The 21,454-nt window shown below is 37.2% G+C and overlaps 1 protein-coding gene across 1 annotated transcript in view; it reads left to right on the forward strand.

The window, feature by feature from the left end:
- The first annotated feature begins 2,085 nt into the window (after positions 1-2,085).
- Positions 2,086-21,454, forward strand: part of FOCAD (focadhesin) — a 155,932-nt gene continuing 136,563 nt past the window's right edge. Inside the window, exons 1-7 of the mRNA XM_087716118.1 lie at positions 2,086-2,132; positions 6,549-6,631; positions 7,487-7,561; positions 10,204-10,358; positions 16,862-16,966; positions 19,643-19,744; positions 20,965-21,169. Coding sequence (XP_087572244.1) covers positions 6,575-6,631; positions 7,487-7,561; positions 10,204-10,358; positions 16,862-16,966; positions 19,643-19,744; positions 20,965-21,169 — 699 coding nt within the window. The 5' untranslated portion in view covers positions 2,086-2,132; positions 6,549-6,574. The remainder of the gene's footprint in view (positions 2,133-6,548; positions 6,632-7,486; positions 7,562-10,203; positions 10,359-16,861; positions 16,967-19,642; positions 19,745-20,964; positions 21,170-21,454) is intronic.

Raw genomic sequence — 21,454 nt, forward strand, 5'->3', positions numbered from 1 at the left:
TATAACCCATGAAGCATTACATTTTCTTTGCTTCTGGTTTTGCATGACCTCCCTGATAGTTACCATTAGCAGATCACAATGGTTTGTTTCACAAAGAAAAATCTGTTGCTATAGGTGGGGATGCACCTGGCCCTTTAAATAACCAGCCAGCTTTCTGTTCCCAGAGGGAGTCACATGACCTCTGAGAGCCAATAAAGGTGGGGGAAGGGTTCTGTCACGTTTTTGGCGGCAAAAAATTTGGATTCTTTGACAGAGTTGATTACTTCCATCTTTATTGTAAGATTGAATTAGCAGAATTTTGAAAAGAATGATAGTTTGATTTCTATAAATATATTAGAAATATATCGTACTTGAATATTCTATTCTGTCTCTGTGTGTGTGCGTATGCATGTTATGTGTGTGTATGTATATGTATGTGTATATGTATATATGTATAAACTATAAATGTTAATTCCTTTATTTTCTATGTTGTATTTTTCACTTTTTAAAACTTTTAATATCCAGCCTTAGTCTTTGAAAATGTATTATAATTATCCTTGTGTTTTATTTGTTGTCTTTTTTATTATTTTAAAAGCAATATTTTTTTAAAAATGATTGAAAGAACTCTTCTCTTCCGTCCCTTTTATTTTCTTGAAAACTAGGAAACAACGTGAGACATTCTGCCACCATTTCCTTTTAAATTTCGTTTATCACAGTATTATTGAGGTTGTGGATTTTCTGTCTGCCTACCAAAGTCATTTCCACTCATTCATTCATTACCCATGGGTACCCAGGACAAATAACTTCTCTTTTTGAATTAAAATTCTTTGTAGGAGTTTCTCCTAACTAGTCTGATATTATCAATTCAGGTTTGGTTATTTGCATATTGATTTCCTTTATGCTAACTAATGACCACAATAAAATATTTCATACTTAGAATTATATGAACAATTAGGATTGTTTCTCTAAAAGAAAAGTGCTTTATTAGTTTCTCTGTTTCACCAACAGATCTGAAATGAGAACTAAATAGAATATTTGGTGCCCATTTTCATAGAATTTTTTTTTAAAGTCACAATCCAATATATTCAGATCTTTTATCTGAGAGTATTGAATGTTGCTCACACTGTCTATAATATACACATTGTACTGAGCCACAATGTGGCTTTCACATAACATGATTAGTATATTGTACAGACCTAGCCACTTCAATTTGTAAATTATATTTTTGTGTATTATGCAATCTCAGGCAATATTAGTTTAATAAACTATGAATGAATTATAGCTTAGCACAAAGTGTGAATAGAGTAAGGGAGAAATATTTTGTTGTATTAATTTATTATAAAATACCTTTCCCCAACTTTGGTATTACAGAAAATCTTTTTGTTTAACCAGTTATTTGAATTAATGTTTATGTGTTTTAGTATCATTTCTTTAATGGGATTGTAATTTGAGGCTATTTTTATTTTGATGGATATATTGTCATAGTATAGTGTTTTAATTGTTTTTATGTAACAGTGTTATGCCTAGGATGACTTTTTTAATAAAACAGAATAAATTGTTTAACTCTAGTTAGAATCCCACACATTTTAAATAAAATTAGAGTGGTTTGGTTTGGAGGGTGGGTTAATTTTATTGTATTTATGTTATTTTGTAGATATGGATTTTTTTTTGAGGCAGCTGTTTTTAAACAATAGTGTATGAAGAAATTAACTTTTCCAGGTCATTAAATTCTCTTCCATGTTCAGTCTATTAAATAACTCAGAGATTTCTAATTGCTTCATTGTAGCTATATATAGGCTTATGTATGACTGTAATAAGCAGCGACACAGTACGTACAAACAATATGAAGAAAGTGAAAAATCAGTCATATTAGATTTAAAAACAGCCCACAGAAAATTGACAAGTCACCGACACTTCAGCAGCTTTAACACACCATTCTACGAAACCAAATCTTCCTTATTTGTAACGCGGCTCCACCTCCTCCCTCCTCATAATCCTCTTCCCGGGCATGCTCAGAAGCAACAATGTAGCCAACCTGCCCTTTTGTGAGTCAGGGCGACCGAACAATCGCTACTGAGCCTGCGCTGTATACCGCGTCTCCGGCCACGGGACGTTGCTGCGGGGTTTGACAGAGGGATCTCGAGTGAACGCAGGTGAGCGCCTGTTTCGGCCTTAAGAGGCTGCTTTCGGTTTGAAACGCTTGCTTCGAACGCTGCCCATCGTAGCCTTCCAATAGTGGATCTGCACGCCTCTGCAGTGTTAGGGGGTGGCGCAGGGCTGTTGAAGCGTGCAATTGGAAAGTAATTCAAACTTTTTAATGTCTTTTCTTCTTCTGGATTGAGTTGATGCATGCCACGTTTTAAGAAGGCAACACGCTCTTCTCATTCCCTAATTCGGTCGCTGCAGTTTATTCTAATCTAAGGCAAGCTTCCACAAGCTGAAGTCCCCCATCAGTTGGTCTCCTAGTTTTTATAATCTCCATGCAGAATGGCTTGGCTGTCTGGCAATGGTGGGGTTGCAGCCCACCATTTCTAAAAAGCTGAAATAATAGAGGTCTAGAGTCTTTCCTGAGATTTGTAATGGTTTAGCAGTTAGTTCACTTCTGGGGAAATTACTTATCTAGTTGTATGTAGTCCTTGTTAGATTATAGGGCTACCAGAGTCTTCTGAAATTCCATGCTGCTTTTAAAAAAATGTTTAGATTTGTTTATATAAAATTTGAAATTAATTTAAAACCACTGCAACATGAATAAGATGAATTAGAATTGTGTAACAAACCTAAGCTGCTACAACAAGAACAGAGCTTTGGACTATAGCACAAGGCTTGATTCAAACGAGTACTATTTCAACTTGCTTCAGAATTTTAGAGACGCAATCCTTCCTAACTTGGCGCTTGGCACTATTATAAGACATGCTGTACAGTGGAGAAGTTTAAAGGTGGTGTTAAAGCAGGTATGATAGGAGCAGACTAGTGTATGCTGGTCCCATCCTTGGTCCTTTATCTCCAAACTTGCTCTGTGAAGATATGAAGCAAGGTTCCTGATGATGCAGTAAATTGTTATATTCTTCAGTTAATACATGTAGACTGTCACTCTCTTTGACATGGATAAAACTCAGTTGATGCAAACACTTTTAAGGCTGAATGTTTCATATACATGTCAGCTAACATTTTAAATGATATTGCAGAGTACTCACCTCTACTCATCTGGTTTTTCATACTGTAAACATCCAATGCCTTTTCCGGTGTTCTTGGAGCAATAGGATTGACAACCCTCAGCCTGAACATGATATATGTTTGCTGACACAGAATATGTGACATGATTAAAAAATAGAGCAATAGTACCAGAAAGTTAAAGCAAAACAAAAGTTAATATATAGTGGATATACTGTAAGCAGTCTATACACCCCTATTAAAATGCCAGTTTTTTTTTTAAATTCACCACAAGACAATTTTCAGTTTGTTTTTTAATTGATTGTACAGCTTATATGTTATGAAGATGGAAACAATTCTGAAGTGTTTTATCTTGATCTGATTTTCTTATATTTCTAAAACCTGGCATTTTAATAAGGGTATAGACCAGTGGTAGTCAACCTGGTCCCTACCACCTACTAGTGGGTGTTCCAGCTTTCATGGTGGGTGGTAGGGGTTTTGTCCAATACTGAAGCACTTTCCTTTTTAAAAATTTAATTGACTTTTTTAAAAAAAATCATAGCATTATTTAAAAAATTTCATTACGTTTTCATAAAATCACCATTACTGTGGAACCGGTGGGCGGTTAGAAAATTTTACTACTAACAGATACAAAAATGGACGGTAGGTATAAAAAGGTTGACTACCCCTGGTATAGACCATGGCTGTCAAACTCATGGTGTCCAATTGCTGCCACGTGATGTTTTTTTCCCTTTGTGGATATGGGTTGGGCATGGCCTGCACATGATGCATCCAGCCCATGGGCTGCCAGTTTGACACCCCTGGTATAAATTTTCTGTATCCACTGTGACGTGGAATACAATGATCTAGGATTTCAGGCAAAAAAATCTGACTGGATTAAGAGAAGGATTCAGAATTTTGACAATGTATTGATATTACAGAAGAGTAATTATAAATAAATAAGATGAGCTAATACCTTATTCAGCTGGTAAAAAATCAGAACAGATCCCACCCCCAAGCATCTTGTTAAAAAGGCACTTCAGTTCAGTGTCTTTTGTGTGTACTGTATGGTTAAAGGATTGGACTAAGGATGGGAAATTAGGTTCAAATTGCATGTTTATTTGTTTAATTTATAAGCCACCCATCCCACTTTGTAAAGCATCTCTGGGCAGTTTACAAATTGCTTACAGATTGCTAAGTAGTTCACTAGCAGTCTGAGCAGCTTACATTTCAAAATTGTTGTCAGGGTAAAATCAGGCAGGGATAGTTCTGGTATGATCCCTTCTTCATCTCCTAGACCAGTGAGGGCGAACCTTTTTCGCCTCAGGTGCCAAAAGTACACACATGCGCGCTGTTGCGCATGCTTGTGTGCCCATCCACATAATTTAATGCTCCCCTGTGCCGTGCCCCCTGCGCCCCGCTCATGTGCGCACAACTTTCTTGGAGCCTGGGGAAGGCAGAAACAGCCTCCCACCACCTCCGGAGGCCCTGCAGAGGCTGGAAATGGCCTGTTTTCCAACTTCCGGTGAGCTTTGTAGGTCCGTTTTTCACCCTCCCCAGGCTCTAGAGGCTTTCTAGGATCCTGGGAAGGGCAAAAATGGCCTCCCTCTTGGAGGCAGGAAACATGTCCTTTTTTTGCACTCCCCAGGCTCCAGAGGCTTTCTGGGAGCCTGGGGAGGGTGAAAAATGGCCCAACACGCAACCCGGAAGTGCGTTGGGTGGTTTTTCACTGGAGGCTTCAAAAAGCCTCCGGAGGGCAAAAACGGCTGAAAATCAAGACTGAAAATCAGCTGACAGGGCAACGCTTCACGTGCCCTCAGAAATGGCTCTGTGTGCCACCTGTGATACATGTGCCATAGGTTCGCCATCTCGGTCCTAGACAAAAACAAGCAGCTACAAGGACAGAGCTTTGGTTTAAATATAAAGCAATAGAAACAAATTAGCAATTATTTTAAGTTGAAAAAACCTTACTATAGTTTACTTTACTTTATTTATAGTTTATTATTACTTTCTGCAATAAAGATAACTGTTCTCAACAGTTTGTTTGTTTTCAACAAAATGAACATATAGTAATTTGGAAGATTGTTAGGGCAGCAGACTAAGCTTCCAAGACTGCTTTAAAAAAAGATCTTTCAGTAGCTCTTCATCTATAGCTGTACAGTTGAATCTTCTCTGCAACTGGTTCAGTGAATGGTTCATACCTGATGTTGAGCAAGATTCTTTATCTAAAAAGCTATAACGTGGTTGCTTAAGTTCACATGTGACTGTTAGACAAACGACATCTCCCTTCTAGTCCTTTAGTGCTTCAGTATATGTGCTATGCTCACAGCAACATATGTACTGGGAAAAACATTTTCAGTTCCCGCAATACATCTACAGCACTCTTTCTCAAACTGGTGTTTCCAGATGTTTTACACTATGATGTGAATATCTACTGTGCAACATGCTGGGAATTTGAATGAAAATCCAAACCATCAGGAGGGCACCAGAGTAATGAAGGCTGCCACAGACTATAATGGAAAAACAGCTCTTTTAAAATATTGCAGGCCAAGTACACTCAAGCATTCAAGAAAGTTAACAAAATTGTTGAGACCCTACAGGTAACATAATATGTCAGTTTATATATGCCAAAATAATAATAATCATTTTGTGGCTAATGTCAGAAATATTAAAATGATACAAATGGATGTTACAAAGGGAAATTCCAGCACATAGCTATAACATAGAAATTGGTTCCTTTCACCATAATGTAACAATTTATCTCCCAAAGGTGCTTTTTCAAAAGGCAACTGGACTTTATTTTTTCCTTGAAGACATCTTGTTTCACATCCAAGAAGCTTCTTCAATTCTGACTCAGTCAGAACTGAAGAAGCTGCTTGGATGAGAAGCGAAAGTCTTTAAGAAAAAAAAAGTCCAGTTTCCTTTTGAAAAAGCATCTTTGGGACAACTATGACCTGGGTGACTGAGAATCTCCACAGATAACTGTTTATGTCTATTTCAGATCTCTGAATATGCTAAACCAGGGGTCTACAATTACCAGACCACAGTCTGTTTCAAACCAAGCTGCTCCAACAGCTGGCCAGTGCATAAACACACAGCTCAATTTGTGCGACCTGTGGGCTGGTTCCCCTCCCCCCTCCCGGGCCACCAAGCTGTAAAATTTGGGGACTGCTGTGTTACACTATGTGCTCTTATTTTAACAAGATTATTGTTTAGACTTTTGTGGACTTTCAATTAAATAACTTTTATTCAGAGTGCACACATGGCTTAGCCATAATGTGGTTAGTTTGACATAGGCTTAGTGTAAATGTATAAACTCAAATTTTTGGTTTATGTTTATTCACTGCAGTTTATTCAGCAAATGTAAAAACCAAATTAGTGATGATGTTGACATTTTATATCTACTTTTATTATTTCAGAAGTTTGTCTATAGATTAATCAAACAATGTCTGAAGAAATCAGAAAAAGGCTTGATTTTCCTAACACGCTTATTCAGTCACAGGTGAGAAAGCTTTTGTTTGGTGTGTACCATATGTGGCCTGAATAGATTGATCCACACATAGGCACTTGTACTTGTTGAAAAATGAATTCTTTATATGAAACCCCTGGGGAAGAATTTTGAGTGAGATGCCTTCAGGATGAGGACACCCTGCTTTGCTGCTTCCTACCACCCCGTTTCAAGTAAGTTATTTGATATCCTGGAGCATTGCCAAAGTGCCATTATGGACTGGATGGGAAATAACAAGCTGTTGTTTAATCCAGCCAAAACAGAGGTACTGTTATTACATAGGAGTTAGAGATTGAGCTTGAGATCGTTTTGGAGTTGGTTGCATTCTCCTTGAAATAAGAGATTAATGGATTCTGGAGTGATTCTTGATCTCCAGCTGTCACCAGATTTGCTGACGTTGTAATGACAGATCACAGTATCTCATGCCCTAGGCAGAACTTTTTGTATTACCAGGAACAGTTATTAAATCACTTTTTAAGGGAGACTGAGGACTTTCTCATATATGTAACTCCTAAGTAAAGCCTCATCTAGTAATATTTTAACATTAACTTTAATACATTTTTGCTATGCTTACTCAGGTAGCAAGTTCTGATCCACTTGTATTGACAATCTAAATAGTTGTGAGTGGCCATATTTTTAACATCAAGATATTATATTTCAGAATTCTCTGTGAAGATAAAGAGAATATCAAGTTGCTACTATTGAATTGTGTTTGATAAATTATTTTCCGCAATATAACCTTAGCCTTCATGTTGTTGTTTAACTAATGTAGCAGTGTGTGGTGGGTAGGATGTGGTTGCTGCTGGCTGCAATAAACATCATAGTTTAGTGATTTATGTTTATTCACAGGCTGTGGGCCATCTTATTGCTGCAGTGCTGAAAGAAAATGTTTTATCTAACAAGATCAGCCAGTCCAGTAACCAGGTTTGTGACTTTGCTTTCATTTTTCTTTCCCCCATTGCCCTGAGAACTGCTTTTGTGGTGCAACATGATTGAAATTCAATTCCAGTAATTTTAAATTTTCACAGCTAGAGAATAATATAGAGGATAATATATGAGAAAGGAAAAAAAACCCCATTGAAATGGTGTACGTAACAATATCTAATGATAATGATGCACTGTCTAGAATGGGTAGATTCATGCAGAGCATGAATACTAACATTTTATGAGGCAAGGAACACTTTAAACGGCTCTCTGGTCTACTGGAATTTCTCTTACTGAAAATGTGCAAACTAGTTTTTACAAGTATGGTGAAATTTTAGCTCTTTGGTGTAACCCGTATTAAGAATTAAGAGAACCTACAGGTAGTCCTTGCTTAACAACCCTTTGTACAAAGTTATGACAATGTTGAATGATACATAAGCCTGATTCTTGAAGTCATGGCCAATACAATGCCCCTGTGGTCATGTGATCAAAATTTCGGTGCTTGGGATGGTAGAGTGCAGAATGGCTTGCTCATCCTTTCACCCATGGCAGCAACCAGCCCTGGCCTGGCTGCACTTTGGTCAGGCCACAGCAGGCACTTACTTGCCTGCTGACCTGCTTGTGAACTGCCTAGGACTTCCTGCTAATGTGGTCATATGATTTTATACTTTCTGACTGCATCATTTAGCTATGGAAATTCTGGTCCCAATTACCAGAAGTAAATAAACAAAAAATTAACTAACTGGCATATACAGATAGTCTTTGACTTACAACCACAACTGAGCCCAAAATTTCTGTTGTTAAGCCAGGCAGTTTTTGTGAGTTTTGCCCCATTGTATGACCTTTCTTGCCACAGTTTGTTAAGTGAAGTACTGCAGCTGTTAGTAACAACAAGGTTCTTAAGTGAATCTGGCTTCCCCATTAACTTTGCTTCTCAGAAAGTCGCAAAATGTGATCACATGACTCTAGGACACTGCAACTATCAAAAATACATGCCAGTTGCCAAGTGTCCAAATTTTGATCATGTGACCACAGGGATGCTGAAACGGTCATAAATGCGAACAGCAACTCAAGGACTATTTGTATAGAAATTTGTTTGATTTTCATCAATTGTTTGTCTTGACTGAGAGATGCTGAGATTTGTAAAAATCTGTAATATAATTGAAGAAAGATTTTCAAAAGATTTCCAAAATCTAGCAATAGATTACCTGGTTCTGATATAAAATACATTTTCCTATTCCATTATCTATTTCCTGATGTTTACTTTGTTCATTAGAGTTAAATGGAATAAAACTTACGTTTCTGAACTTAAATTTAGAATTGTTGGAGCTAAAACTATTTGTTGCAACTTTGCTTACTTAGTGCTTGATCACTTTATATCTGGCTTTCATTCAAGAGACAAGGACAATATACCATACATAGAATTCCCTCTTCCTGTTTCTCTCCTTAATAACCCTGTGCGATAGCTAGAACTTAGAAAGCAAGCTGGACTCAAAATTACCGGGTTTTTTTGGACTATAATACGCACCAGAGTATAAGACACACCATGATTTTGAAGAGGTAAATTAAAAAAAAACAACAGTTTTTGCAATCTGCAGGCTTCCCAAGCATTCTACAGGCCTCGTTTTTTCAATATACACACACATACACATACACATTCCATATATACAATAAAAGTGTAGCAAACTATAAACTATCCACTAGATATTTTTCTGAGTATTAAATGGAAACATGCCTTTTTTTTTTTTATTAGAAGGCCAAATATTTTGTCCTCTCATAGAATATTTGCCATGCTAAATAGTTTGACTTTTGAAACAGGCTTTTTATGTTTTGGCCAATTCTAAATGAGGAGAGTAAAAATTAAAGTACTGGTTTCCATTAGGAAGTTCAGTCCATAACCAAACGTGTTTGCAATCGATTGACTGATTTAAATGGTTAGGTGCAGTTAAAAAAATGTAGCTATATTTTTAGAAGTATCAAATATTAAAATTGCAATAGGATAACTACCAGCCATATCAGAATTAAATTACAGATTTTGATTAAATTAAAATTAAATGTCAATCCTAATAAATTCATAGCAAACTCTAAAATAAACTGTCTCAAAAGATGCCAGACACCTAATGTCTATGGAGATTCTCAGCCATCCAGGTCATGGTTGTCCCAAAGGTGCTTTTTCAAGTTCAGTTGCCTCTTGAAAAAGCACCTTTGGGATGCCAGAAACTTATATTCTAAATGCCAAAAAACAAGGGGAGGGGGGAACTATTTTTATGAGGTGCTTCCCTAATCATGAGGCCACTACTGAAAATTCCTTTTTCATATATTATTTTATTTCCCATACTGTCCTGAGAGTGATATTTGATATTCCAGCCACGCTCCAATGTCTTGCACAACTAGTAAAAGCAGGAGTCTTCCATGTCAACAGTTTCTTGTATCACATTGGTAAATTTTATCTAGTTTTGAGTTTGAGGTAAATTAACTATATATTCACCCAGTGGCAAGTGAGGAAAGAGTCAAATATTCCTTAACTTTCTCTGTTTTTGCTCAGATATCAATTGAAGTAGAATAGCTGCGAGAACAATAATTGAATTTATGTCATCAGTCCTGAATAATGGAGCTTGTTTCTCCTCTCTCTTTGATTCCAGACCCCAGCGTTAAATTTGCTCTGGGAAAAGTCCTGCAGTGACAATATGATGGTCCGGACAACCTGCTGTGAGGCTGTGGTGAAGCTTGTCAAACAAGATCATGCAGAGTTTGGCTACATTCTTAACACAGCACTCAGCCTCATTCCTTCAGCCAGGTGATGGTCATTTCCTTTAATTAAAGATCAGCTCTTTTGATTTTGTAGTTCAGAATCAGTGATACCATCTTGTAAAAAGAAGGTAGGTTTGACCCTGGGGAAAACGCGAAAGAGCCATGGAGGAAGGAAGGAATGAGATAATAAGGTAGAAAAAAATTATATGGGTTGTCTTTGACTTACAACCACAGTTGAGCCCAAAATTTCTGTTGTTAAGTGACACATTTGTTAAGTGAGTTTTGCCCTGTTTTATGACATTTCTTGTCACAGTTGTTAAGTAAATTACTGCAGTTTTTAAGTAAGTAACGTGGTTGTTAAGTGAACCTGGATTCTCCACTGACTTTGCTTGTTAGAATGTCACAAAAGATGATCACATGACCTTGGGACACAGCAGCAGTCATAATTATGAACCAGTTACCAAGCATCTGAATTTTGATCACATGATCATAGGGATGCTGCAAAGGTCATAACTTTGAACTCTGGTCATAAATCACATTTTTCAGTGCTGTTGTAACTTTGGACAGTCACTAAACAAACGGTTGTAAATCAAGGATTACCTGTACAATCCTGAGACAGGGGAAAGCATGAGAAAGATGCAAAATAACTCTACCTCGGTTTTGTTTAATATATAATGCAGCAGAGAAAAACTTGGACAGGTTTTTCTAGATCCTGTTTTTTACCTTATTGCAACAAAGAACATTCCAGGAATCCTTTCTGGTGACCTGGCCTACCTCACAGGGCTGACACCTCTGCTATTTTCTGCTCCAGTGTCCCTCCTTTCCCAGTGTCCAAACATTAAATAGTGATGGGGCTTCAGAGTCAAGTTGTTTTTCCTGATCTATGGAACACACAATCTCTCTCTCTCTTTTTGCCATTCAGAGATTCTCTCTACAGGTCTTGAGCCTGGGTCAAATAACAATGCTTTTCTTCCAAGAAAGCTGTTGGGCATGTAACAGTTTCCTTATAATGCTCAAAGGTATTCTCAGCATCATTCAAACATTTTGGTGTTGTGAATGAAAACACAACCAAATACTTTTTTTTTGCCATTTCTTTTGAGACCCCAGTGATCTTATTGAATTGACTATGGATTCAGTGTTCATGAGGTTTTTGTCAACCCAAACCCAAACAGATTTTATGGAAGTTTGCCAAAGCTAAACATGTTCGTTGATGTTCTGCCTCTTCTCTTGTATTCTTAAATTGGAGTTAGATAAATGTTGGAGCAGAGAGTGGTGCAGCAAAAAATAAATAGGTAAATGATGAAAAAGAATAATTGCAATGACGCTGAAGCTTAATCACCTACAGATTTCTGCTCTTTGCATAGAGGTTGTTTTATTGCTCAAGGTTAGTAATTTGGTTTTTCACCTGTACTGTATTATAAGGTCATTGACCCTCAAAGTCAGAGATTCTATGATTTGTACCATCAAAACATATTTCTACATTCTAACTTTCAAAAAATTACATTTTGAACATGCCTTGCTTCAACTATTAAAAGCAATACATCCCTTTCAACCCCTAACCCAGCACAGTAAAACAGCAATCTTTTTTTTATACACTACCAAAATACTCTATTAAACGCTAGCTGTGTATTACCAGCATATAACGTACATTAGGGTATCACTGAAAAATATAATCCAAGTCCTGAAGAGGGTTAAAGAAAACTAGTTTACTTGTCAAAGTAAGAGCAGGAGTTAAGCTAAACAAGAACAGGAAAATAAAACAATTTCTGCAATATCTTCTTGAGCATATAAGCCCCATTTTCAATGAGAACATCAGGAATTTCTTGCAAATCCTGAGCCTCATTGACAGAGAATCAGAGGAACTATGGATTGAACATAACAAAATTGTTAAGGAGGAATGTGAAAAGACACTGCCAAAGACAAAGAAACAAGAAATCAACATAGGATGTCAGAACAGATCATGGAAATTACCAAGGAAAGGAAGCCAGAGCCAAGAAAAACAAAATCTCAAGAAGAAACCTATCAAACAATTTCAGAAAGCTGTTAGAAGAGACAAAAAACAGTACTAAGAGTACTTCTGTAAAGATACTAAAGATGGAAACAAACATGGAAATCATAGAAAGTCTTCCAAAATATCTCTGAACTCTAGAAGTGGGTTGTAACCTCAAACTAATATGCTAAAGCAATGATGGAGAACCTTTTTCCCCACGGGTGCCAAAAGCACGCATGCGCATGCCCATACCCATACCCATAATTCAATCCCCCCGCATCCCAACCCCTTCCTATGCGCATGCAACCCCCCATGCTCTCACGCATGTGTGTATGATCACCTGCGCTCTGTTTTGGGCCTAGCAGGCCTCATTGAAGCCTCCGGAGGCCTGAAATGGCCCATTTCCCAATTTCCGGTGAGCCAGGTAGGCCCATTTTCCACCCTCCCCAGGCTCCAGAGATTTTCTGGGAGCCTGGGGAGGATGAAAACGTTCTCCCCTGCCTGCCCGGAGGCTCTCCGGAGGCCAAAAATTTCCTCCCAGAGCCACCGCATGAGTTCTGTACTTATCTGGCATCATGTGGAGACTCCTGGGAAGGGAAGGGCAGCGTGGGTGGGCCAGCTGAAAATCAGCTGGCCGCACTGGAGCAAGCTAGGGCCTGAAGATATGACTACGCGTGCCACAGGTTCACCATCACGGTGCTAAAGGATGCCAGTAGATAGCTTCAACTGATTCAAAAAAAGGAATGAATAGCCTTAAATACTGTAAAATGAAGTTGTCAATGTCCAAGATATTATAGAAGATATTTCTACTTACAAGAACCTCTAGTACTAGAAGATGAAATTAAATCAACATCCAGTCTTTACCTAGTCAGAAGGTGCAGAAATGGGTGGAATATTTGCTTAAATATGGCAACCAACAGAAGAAGAATCAGTAATGATTCTAACCAAGCTATTAGCAAAATGGGTGAAGATTCTAATGAAGCAAATCTGGAGGACAACACAGTGGCCAACAGATTGGGAAATTTATATCCCAATATGAAAAAGAAGACTTAACAGAGTATGCAAACTATTACACAATATCCTTAATTTGATATATCAACAAAATAATGCTTGAGATCATCCAATGCAGATTGGAGCCTACATAGAAAAAGAGATGCCAGATGTTCAAGCTGATGCTAAAAAATGCTAAGCCACAAAATATATTGCTGAGCATGCTGAATAATTAAGAAAGCCAAAAAATACCAGAAAGAAGTCAGCATGTGCTTCATTGCTGTATAGAAATGCTTTTGTTTATGTCAACATATGAAACTGAAACGTCAATTAAAAAAATTGGGAATCCCAGGACATCTCATTGTCCTCAATCATTGTCCTCAAGCCCTCAAGAAAATATGTATATATATAGATCAGGAAGCCACAATATGGATAGTACATAATAAAACACATTGGTTTCAGGTCAGCGAAGGGGTGAGAAAAGTGTTGATGACAGGGAATGGCCTTGATGGACAGTTGGGAGGTAAAAGGAGACTGAAGCTGCATCAAGAGAGTAATTTGGTAAGCCCATTCCCTAATTCAGTGGAGATAAAGGAAAGGAGCATATTCAGACTTGCAAGATTCTGTTACTATAGCTTTTATAATAAAAATAGTATTAATCTACCTGACATTAGTTTCTCAGTTTGATCTACCTTGTAGGACTGACTTTATACTATCCATTTATTCAACCCATATCCTGAATATATATATTAAGGGAATTTTGATTGGAAGCAGATGAATATGTGAATATGTTACTTTGGAGGAAGAAAAATCAATAACCTAAGCTGAAAATACAAAAGATCTCTAAGCTCTAGTAATAATAGTTAAAAAGAAAAAAATGGAAATGAAATTAAATATAAAGAAGACAAACAAATGACAACAGCTAGAACAACCATTCTTAGAATTCACAAGATATCTAAGTGGTAAATAGCTTCTACCTTTCAGGATCAACAATCATTAGTAAAGGAAAGAGCAGTCAAATAAATCACAAACAAGATAGAGCAGCTGCGAAAGTCTTTGAAAGGATGTTCAGATGCTGTGATGTGTTTATACTCACAAAGATCAGAATAGTGCAAGAAATGACATTCCCTGTGGCACCCTATGAAAGCAAAAATTAGACTTTGAAGAAGTAGAACAGGAAGAATATTGCTGTTTTTTAACTTCGCTGTTGAAGAAGACTCCTGGGAGTACCATGGACAGCCAAGAAAATAAAAAAGTAGATCATCAAACAAATCAATCAAGCTGGTGCACTGGAGGCTGAAATTATCCTACTTTGGATTAATTATGCAAAGACAGAGCTCTCTGAAGAAGGCTGTAATGCTGAGAGTGAAAGAGAAGAGGACAACTAGCAGAAAGGTAAGTGGACTCAATTACAATGGTGATTTATATACCATTGGAAGATTTGAAGGATTAGGTTAGGAACAGGTCATGGACAAAATCTAGATGATTGCTAAGAGTCAACACCAACTTAACAATACATAATCAAATGGGCTGTAGACAGTAAGGAAGGTGACCTTGATGGAAATATGCAAGCTCTTTCACCAAAGTGATGGGTGAAACAAAACTTAAGTCCACAACATGCAGAAAATATATGAAAGGGGCTCAGAAAGAGTCCACTCCCTAATTCACCACAGTATAAGAAGAGGGATGATATATAGCACAATTAAAAAAATGGATGCAAAGAGCCAGTCAAGACCTTGGGTTCCCCTCTCAGTTGGCTTTTAGAAGCCTGGAAGACAGTATCCATTTTGTCTTGGTCTTCAGTATGGTTTTTTTTTTCCCTTCAAAAGGACACTAGGTTCATATACTTCCTTTTCTAATTACTTTTGGAAAATGTTTATTAACTGTTTTTCAGCTATTAGAAACTTTTGGATTGTGTGAGTTTTATAACACTACAGTATGTGAATTTCCTTCAAACAGTGAAAGAAGTTTTAGCAGTAAATTTAAGAACTTTAAGAAAATTATGGAATAAACAGCAAGAATGATTAAAACTTTAATTTTAGAAAGATAAAAATGGACTAAGTATCCAGTTAAATTTGCAATAAGATTTTGGAATTAATTATAAGCAACCTTTCCCATGTGAAAATTGTTTCGTTTTAAAACATCATAGAAGATTTTTAAAAAATGGATACTAAGGGAAACCAGAAGGAATTAAAATTACAGTTAGAAGAGAAAAACTCTTAAACTCAATTTATAGTTACAGAATGAAATGAATTATTTTAACATTAGACATTTTGAAGAATACTTTTGTACAATGGACTGAGAAATTAAATTTAACACTAGAGGTGACTCTATAGATAGACTGTGTCTAAAGGATTTTATGGAAGTGGAGCAAGTTCTACCTGATAAGAGTAGGACTGAGTTGAAAGTACCCATGTTTCCCCAAAAATAAGACCCTGTCTTATAATTTTTTCCACCAAAAAAGGCACCAGCTCTTATTTTTGGGTGGAATATAATTCACTGACTCATATCCCTTGCACATGTCGTCCCCGGCCACCTTATCATTGTTAGAGGCCTTCAGGAACTTCTTTGGCTTGCAAGGCTTTCCTGAAGGCCTCTTCAGCCGATAACAAAGCTCCGGATTGATCTGGAGCTCTGTTATCGGCTGCAGAGGCCGTCAGGAAAGCTGTGCTGGCCTTGTCAGCTGCAGAAAAAATGAGCCAGCAGGGCAGGTGTCAAGGTGTGTGAAGCCTGGCTGCAACTGTCCAAAGGTAAGTAGTAGGGGAGTTCCACCCCCCTATTACCACCCTAGCTTAACTTTTACCCGTGCACCCTGAAGTGAACAGGGTTTTAATTAGGGCTTATTTGGGGGAGGGCTTATATTGGGTGCACTTGTAAAAATCAAGCTGTGACTTACTTTCGGGGTAGGTCGTATTTTCAGGGAAACATGGTAGATTTCTATAAGAATGTCATGGAAAAAGATTCTACACTAGACATACAAAAACTTTGCTGATGTCTTAACAATTAAAAGGGATACCGAAACAGCAAAAGGAAGAGAGTGACCTGGGTAATTTTGCTATACTTAAAAAAAGTGGCTTGTTAATGTTTTGAAGAGTTTTGTGATAAGGAACAAAGAAACAATAAGATTCAATGATATTACTTGAAGGGATTAAAGACTGAGATGGTTAGAATAAAGGAAGGAATATAAAGTTGGTTTATTTAATCAAAGTTAAACTAAGTACTGGTATGCTGTTAATTGACTTTTTGCTGACATCAGGACTGACACTTAAGGATCTCTGGTGTATGCATATATGACCTGTTATATCTCCAAAGAGAATATTTTCAAAATTAAGGCTGTCTTCTGATAATGCCTAAGAGATAATTTACTATGTAAAACTGGGCACATAGCTATAGGAATCAGAACAAACCAAATGAAAAATGGTATATTGAATTATGTTTTGATCCTGCATTAATGATATATACTGGTAAGTTATTTCAAATTAAAAATATGTTAAGAGACATCATGAAAATGTTTCTCTTTTTGTAGAAATCTGTTGATTGAACATGCATTTTTACTTTGCTTTTGATAGGAATGTCCAGGGCTTGATAAAAATCATTGTAAAGCTATTACAGATGCAAGCCTTGAAGACATCACAAAGTGAAGAACAGCAACAGCTTGACTTATATGCAATTAGGTATGCCTTAAATCAGTCAAATTTGGCATGTTGTTTTGAATGGTAACATGATTAATATTGCAAGTACCAAGGATTCTCATTATTTGCAGTATTGATTTTATAAAGTCATTTTGAACACTAAATTAATGAGTACTGAAACTTTAGCTAAGAATATGTGTCTTGGACAACCCAATTTTTCTCCATTCTGCATGTCCATAAATGACCACATGTTCCTTGAGATTAAGAGGAAGCAATAGCAATAGCAATAGCAGTAGACTTATATACCGCTTCATAGGCCTTTCAGGCCTCTCTAAGTGGTTTACAGAGAGTCAGCATATTGCCCCCAACAATCTGGGTCCTCATTTTACCCACCTCGGAAGGATGGAAGGCTGAGTCAACCCTGAGCCGGTGAGATTTGAACCGCTGAACTGCTGATCTAGCAGTAGCCTGCAGTGCTGCATTTAACCACTGCGCCACCTTGGCTCAGGAAGAGCCACAGTCAAGGCAATGATCAGATAAATCTGAGTAAATAATAAATAATAATCAATAAATCAGATAAATCCAAATCAAGAATGGAATTTGAGAAAATATCTGAAGCTTAACCTTCCCTATTAAGGCAAGGAACTGAAAGAAACATTCGGATTTACAAGACTAATGTTAGCACTTTGAAGTAAAAAAGACTGAAACCCCAACATTATGAATATTAAAACTCTTTATTACAGGGTTACAGTAATCAAACCTTGCAAGATTTCTCTTTATCTGACTATTGTATTGGCTGTGACTTTTCCTCCTATTTCTCAAGTTTATCTTCACAACCCATTATATCACAAAAATGTCACAAATGTTCATTTTTGTAGTTATAAATACATTTAATCAGTAGATAAATGTGAAAATATGAAATCTGCAAATAAGTATTAGTTGCAGGTGTGCAAATAAAAAAATTGCCTGAAATGTTGGTTGCTAAAAATATAATAAAATCCGCTTCATTAGGCAACAACTACAAAAAAAGAAGAACTAGGTTTGGGGGGAAAGCCTAAAGCTGGAAAGTCATTTTGGTTTAGTGGTTAAGGCACTGGGCTAGAAAGCAAGGGACTATGAGTTCAAGTCCCACCTTGGCCATGAAAACCAAATGAATGACCTTGGGTCAGACACGCTCTCTTAGCTCACATCACCTCAATGGGTTGTTGTCAGAAAATAGGAGGAGGAAGATGTGTTGGTTATGTTCACTCCTTTGACTTATTTGTAAAAATAATAAAGGCTGTACATAAATAAATAAAATAAAACTTCGGCTAAACCTTTGGCTTAGTATTCTCCAATCAGCAGCATATGTTCAAGTAGACAATTATGGAGAATGATGAAGGGATAGAAATGCGGCTTGAGGTTAATAGACACATATTTACAGTGAAAGGGTTTAAATCTCCAAAGCCAAAGTAAAAACCTCCTGCATTATAGATATAACCTAATTTTTTGATCAAATCTATATCCATTAACTGTGAAAAAGCTCAGAGAATTGGTGAAATGCCAGACAATTTAAAGAGAGTAATTGATTCTTTTTAAAAAAGAGACGAAAGGATTTGGGTGAAGTGAAATTTGATACCTGAAAGATATTTGCGAAGATAATAAAACAACAGGTCTATAAACACTTTGAATGCAAATACATTGATTACTGGAATTCAGTATGGATTTGGTGAGAACAAATCTTATCAGACTTCCTTCCTTCCTTCCTTCCTTCCTTCCTTCCTTCCTTCCTTCCTTCCTTCCTTCCTTCCTTCCTCCCTCCCTCCCTCCCTCCCTCCCTCCCTCCCTCCCTCCCTCCCTCCAGATCAGGAGAATACTTTGAACACAAAAAGAAATTAGTCAGCAAAGTATTTTACAACATAGCCTATACCATTAATTAACAATTTAGTTTATAGTATGTCTATTAGGTGGGTCAATAGCTATTAAAAACTTGAAACTTAACAAGCGAATTGGAAAGGTGTATTTAGTGGAGTGATATAGAGTCAGAGTTTGTATAGAGAGTTCTTTAGAATTAAATAATAACTTGGATGGCAAGGTGAAAAGTAAAATTGCAAATGACATGAAATTGAATATCACAGTTAACAGCAACAAAATCAAAGCCAAAACTTGCCAGAAAATCAGAATGAATTTTAACAGAGGCAATTTCATATTTTTTCATTTGGGTGAGTGGGTGGAATACAGTTCTGAACAAGCTACATCCTGTATATCAGAAAATATGAAATATTACCCAGTATTTTTCCTCTATTATCATTTTTTCTTTGTAATGGCCTTTGAGCATCTGAAAAGAGACAGTAGTAAGGAGGGCACAACACAGTATGTATAGTATGAAATTGTACGCATATATTCATTCACATCAAAGAAGAAATGTTATGAATTTATTATTTAAAATTTATGCCTTTAGGAACATATTGTAGGAAAAATTTCTGCTATCACAATAATAAACATATCTTCATTAGAGTCATTATCACCATTCATGAAGGTCATTAAAGAGTTAGTAATGTATTGCCTTTAAATACAGCTTTCATTCTGTATCCATGAACATGTACTCCTCTTCTATTAACAAAGCATATCTAATGGGCAACTCTCTATTTTATTAAAATACTGAATTTATGGTTGTGTTTATTTTTAGGATAATCAGATTTGCAAGTTTTATTTCTCCTCATTTTTGTTTTCTCACAGAAACTCTCCTCACCCTCTAATTATTATAGTTGAAAACAGACCTGATTGCTGGCCATTCCTTCTTCAACATATGACCACATTTTTCCAGCAATGTCCAAAAGGGTAAGAAAATAAAATAAGTATAAGTAATTGGTGACACAGTTGGTCTCTAGGTTCTTATGTGAATTCAATACAGGATTTTTGCTGCTGATTAATAGAGTGGTAACAGGGCATAGCATTTTAGGCTTGAAGCCCTATAGTGCTTTACAGTATTTCTGGGCAGTTTACAGTGTATTATTTGCCTATTGCCCCCAACAGTCTGGGTCATTTTACTGACCTCAGACAAATGGAAAGCTGAGTCAACTTTGAGCCCTTTTCAGGCTCAAACTCCAGGCTGTGGTTAGAGTTTGCCTACAATACTGTACATTAACTCTGCCGCTAGTTCAGCAAAGTGTAGTATTCTGCCAATAATCATATCATATTAACATGTGGTTAAAATACCACTTGTTTCTTCACTGTTTCACAAATTGTATTAGATACCTAGGCTGATTCATGTTTCAGGTAGCCTATGGACTTTCGAACAGTTGGGCTTGATTGTCTTCTATGATCCTTTATCTAGTATATACCCATGAAAATACTAAGGTATTGGATAAGGTCTTGCTGGTTGCACTGCAACCTGCAGATTGTCACCTATTTTGTCTCTCATTCTTTCTAATCTTTTCTCTGATTAGGAATCAACAACTGCTCTGTATTCTAGAAGACATTTTAATTCAGGTCTCTTCAGCTTGAAGTAGCAGTGTTTTATTTGCTTCCCTTTGGTTGCATTTGTTGGTTTGCATGTTTTAAATAAGGGATGTGGTGGCTCAGTGGCTAAGACACTGAGGTTGCCGATCAGAAAGGTCGGCAGTTCGGCAGTTTGAATCTCGAATAGCGCCGTGTAACGGAGTGAGCTTCTGTTACTTATCCCAGCTTCTGCCAACCTAGCAGTTTGAAAGCACGTAAAAAATGCAAGTAGAAAAATAGGGGCCACTTTTGGTGGGAAGGTAACAGCGCTCTGTGCACCTTCGGCGTTTAGCCATGCCGGCCACATGACCATGGAGACGTCTTCGGACAGTGCTGGCTCTTCGGCTTTGAGACAGAGATGAGCACCATCCCTAGAGTTGGGAACGACTAGCACACATGTGCGAGGGATGCCTTTACCTTTATGTTTTAAACCTTGAGGGTGTAGAAATTAATTACTTTTTTTTGTATTTTTCTAATTTATTGTATACCAAAGGAAACGATCGATACATTGATCTGATAAATGTCTTGCAGTTTCTTAAAATTATTTCTTACAATTTCAGGGCAGAACGTGCATGTGTCAATATAATGAGGCCATTTCTAAGGTACCTATATTGTGAACCTTACCAGTTGCGGGAGCATGCAGAATTACGGATGAGCCTGCTTAGAGTCTTGCTTCAGCCACATGGACCTTTCAACAAAGAGGAGCCCCCTGGCCTTGAATGCCATCTCCTTCAATTGTTTTGTGACCTAGTCCCGTATTATCAGGTAAAGCTTCTCCAGTGCTAACCTCTCAGTGCACATTATTTTATTTATTTACTTTCTATTTTTTTCTTAATTTCTTTAACATGTGTATGTGGCCAGGGAGTACGATGGCTCAACCCATTCCCTCCTGCAGCCACCTTGAAGAGGAACTCTGAGCCTAAGGGAAACCTCAGATTGTACATGAACTCTGCCTGGAGGAGAGTTACCCCACTCAAAGATCACTGCATACAAGGGACCCTGAGACCCATAGGCATTTGTTCTTGTCAGGGTTGATCCAGACTCTCATGG

Source organism: Thamnophis sirtalis, unplaced genomic scaffold, assembly GCF_051295495.1.
Source record: "Thamnophis sirtalis isolate CommonGarterSnake01/CBP01778 unplaced genomic scaffold, rThaSir2_p1.2 scaffold_5, whole genome shotgun sequence".
NCBI classification, from domain to species: Eukaryota; Metazoa; Chordata; class Lepidosauria; order Squamata; family Natricidae; genus Thamnophis; species Thamnophis sirtalis.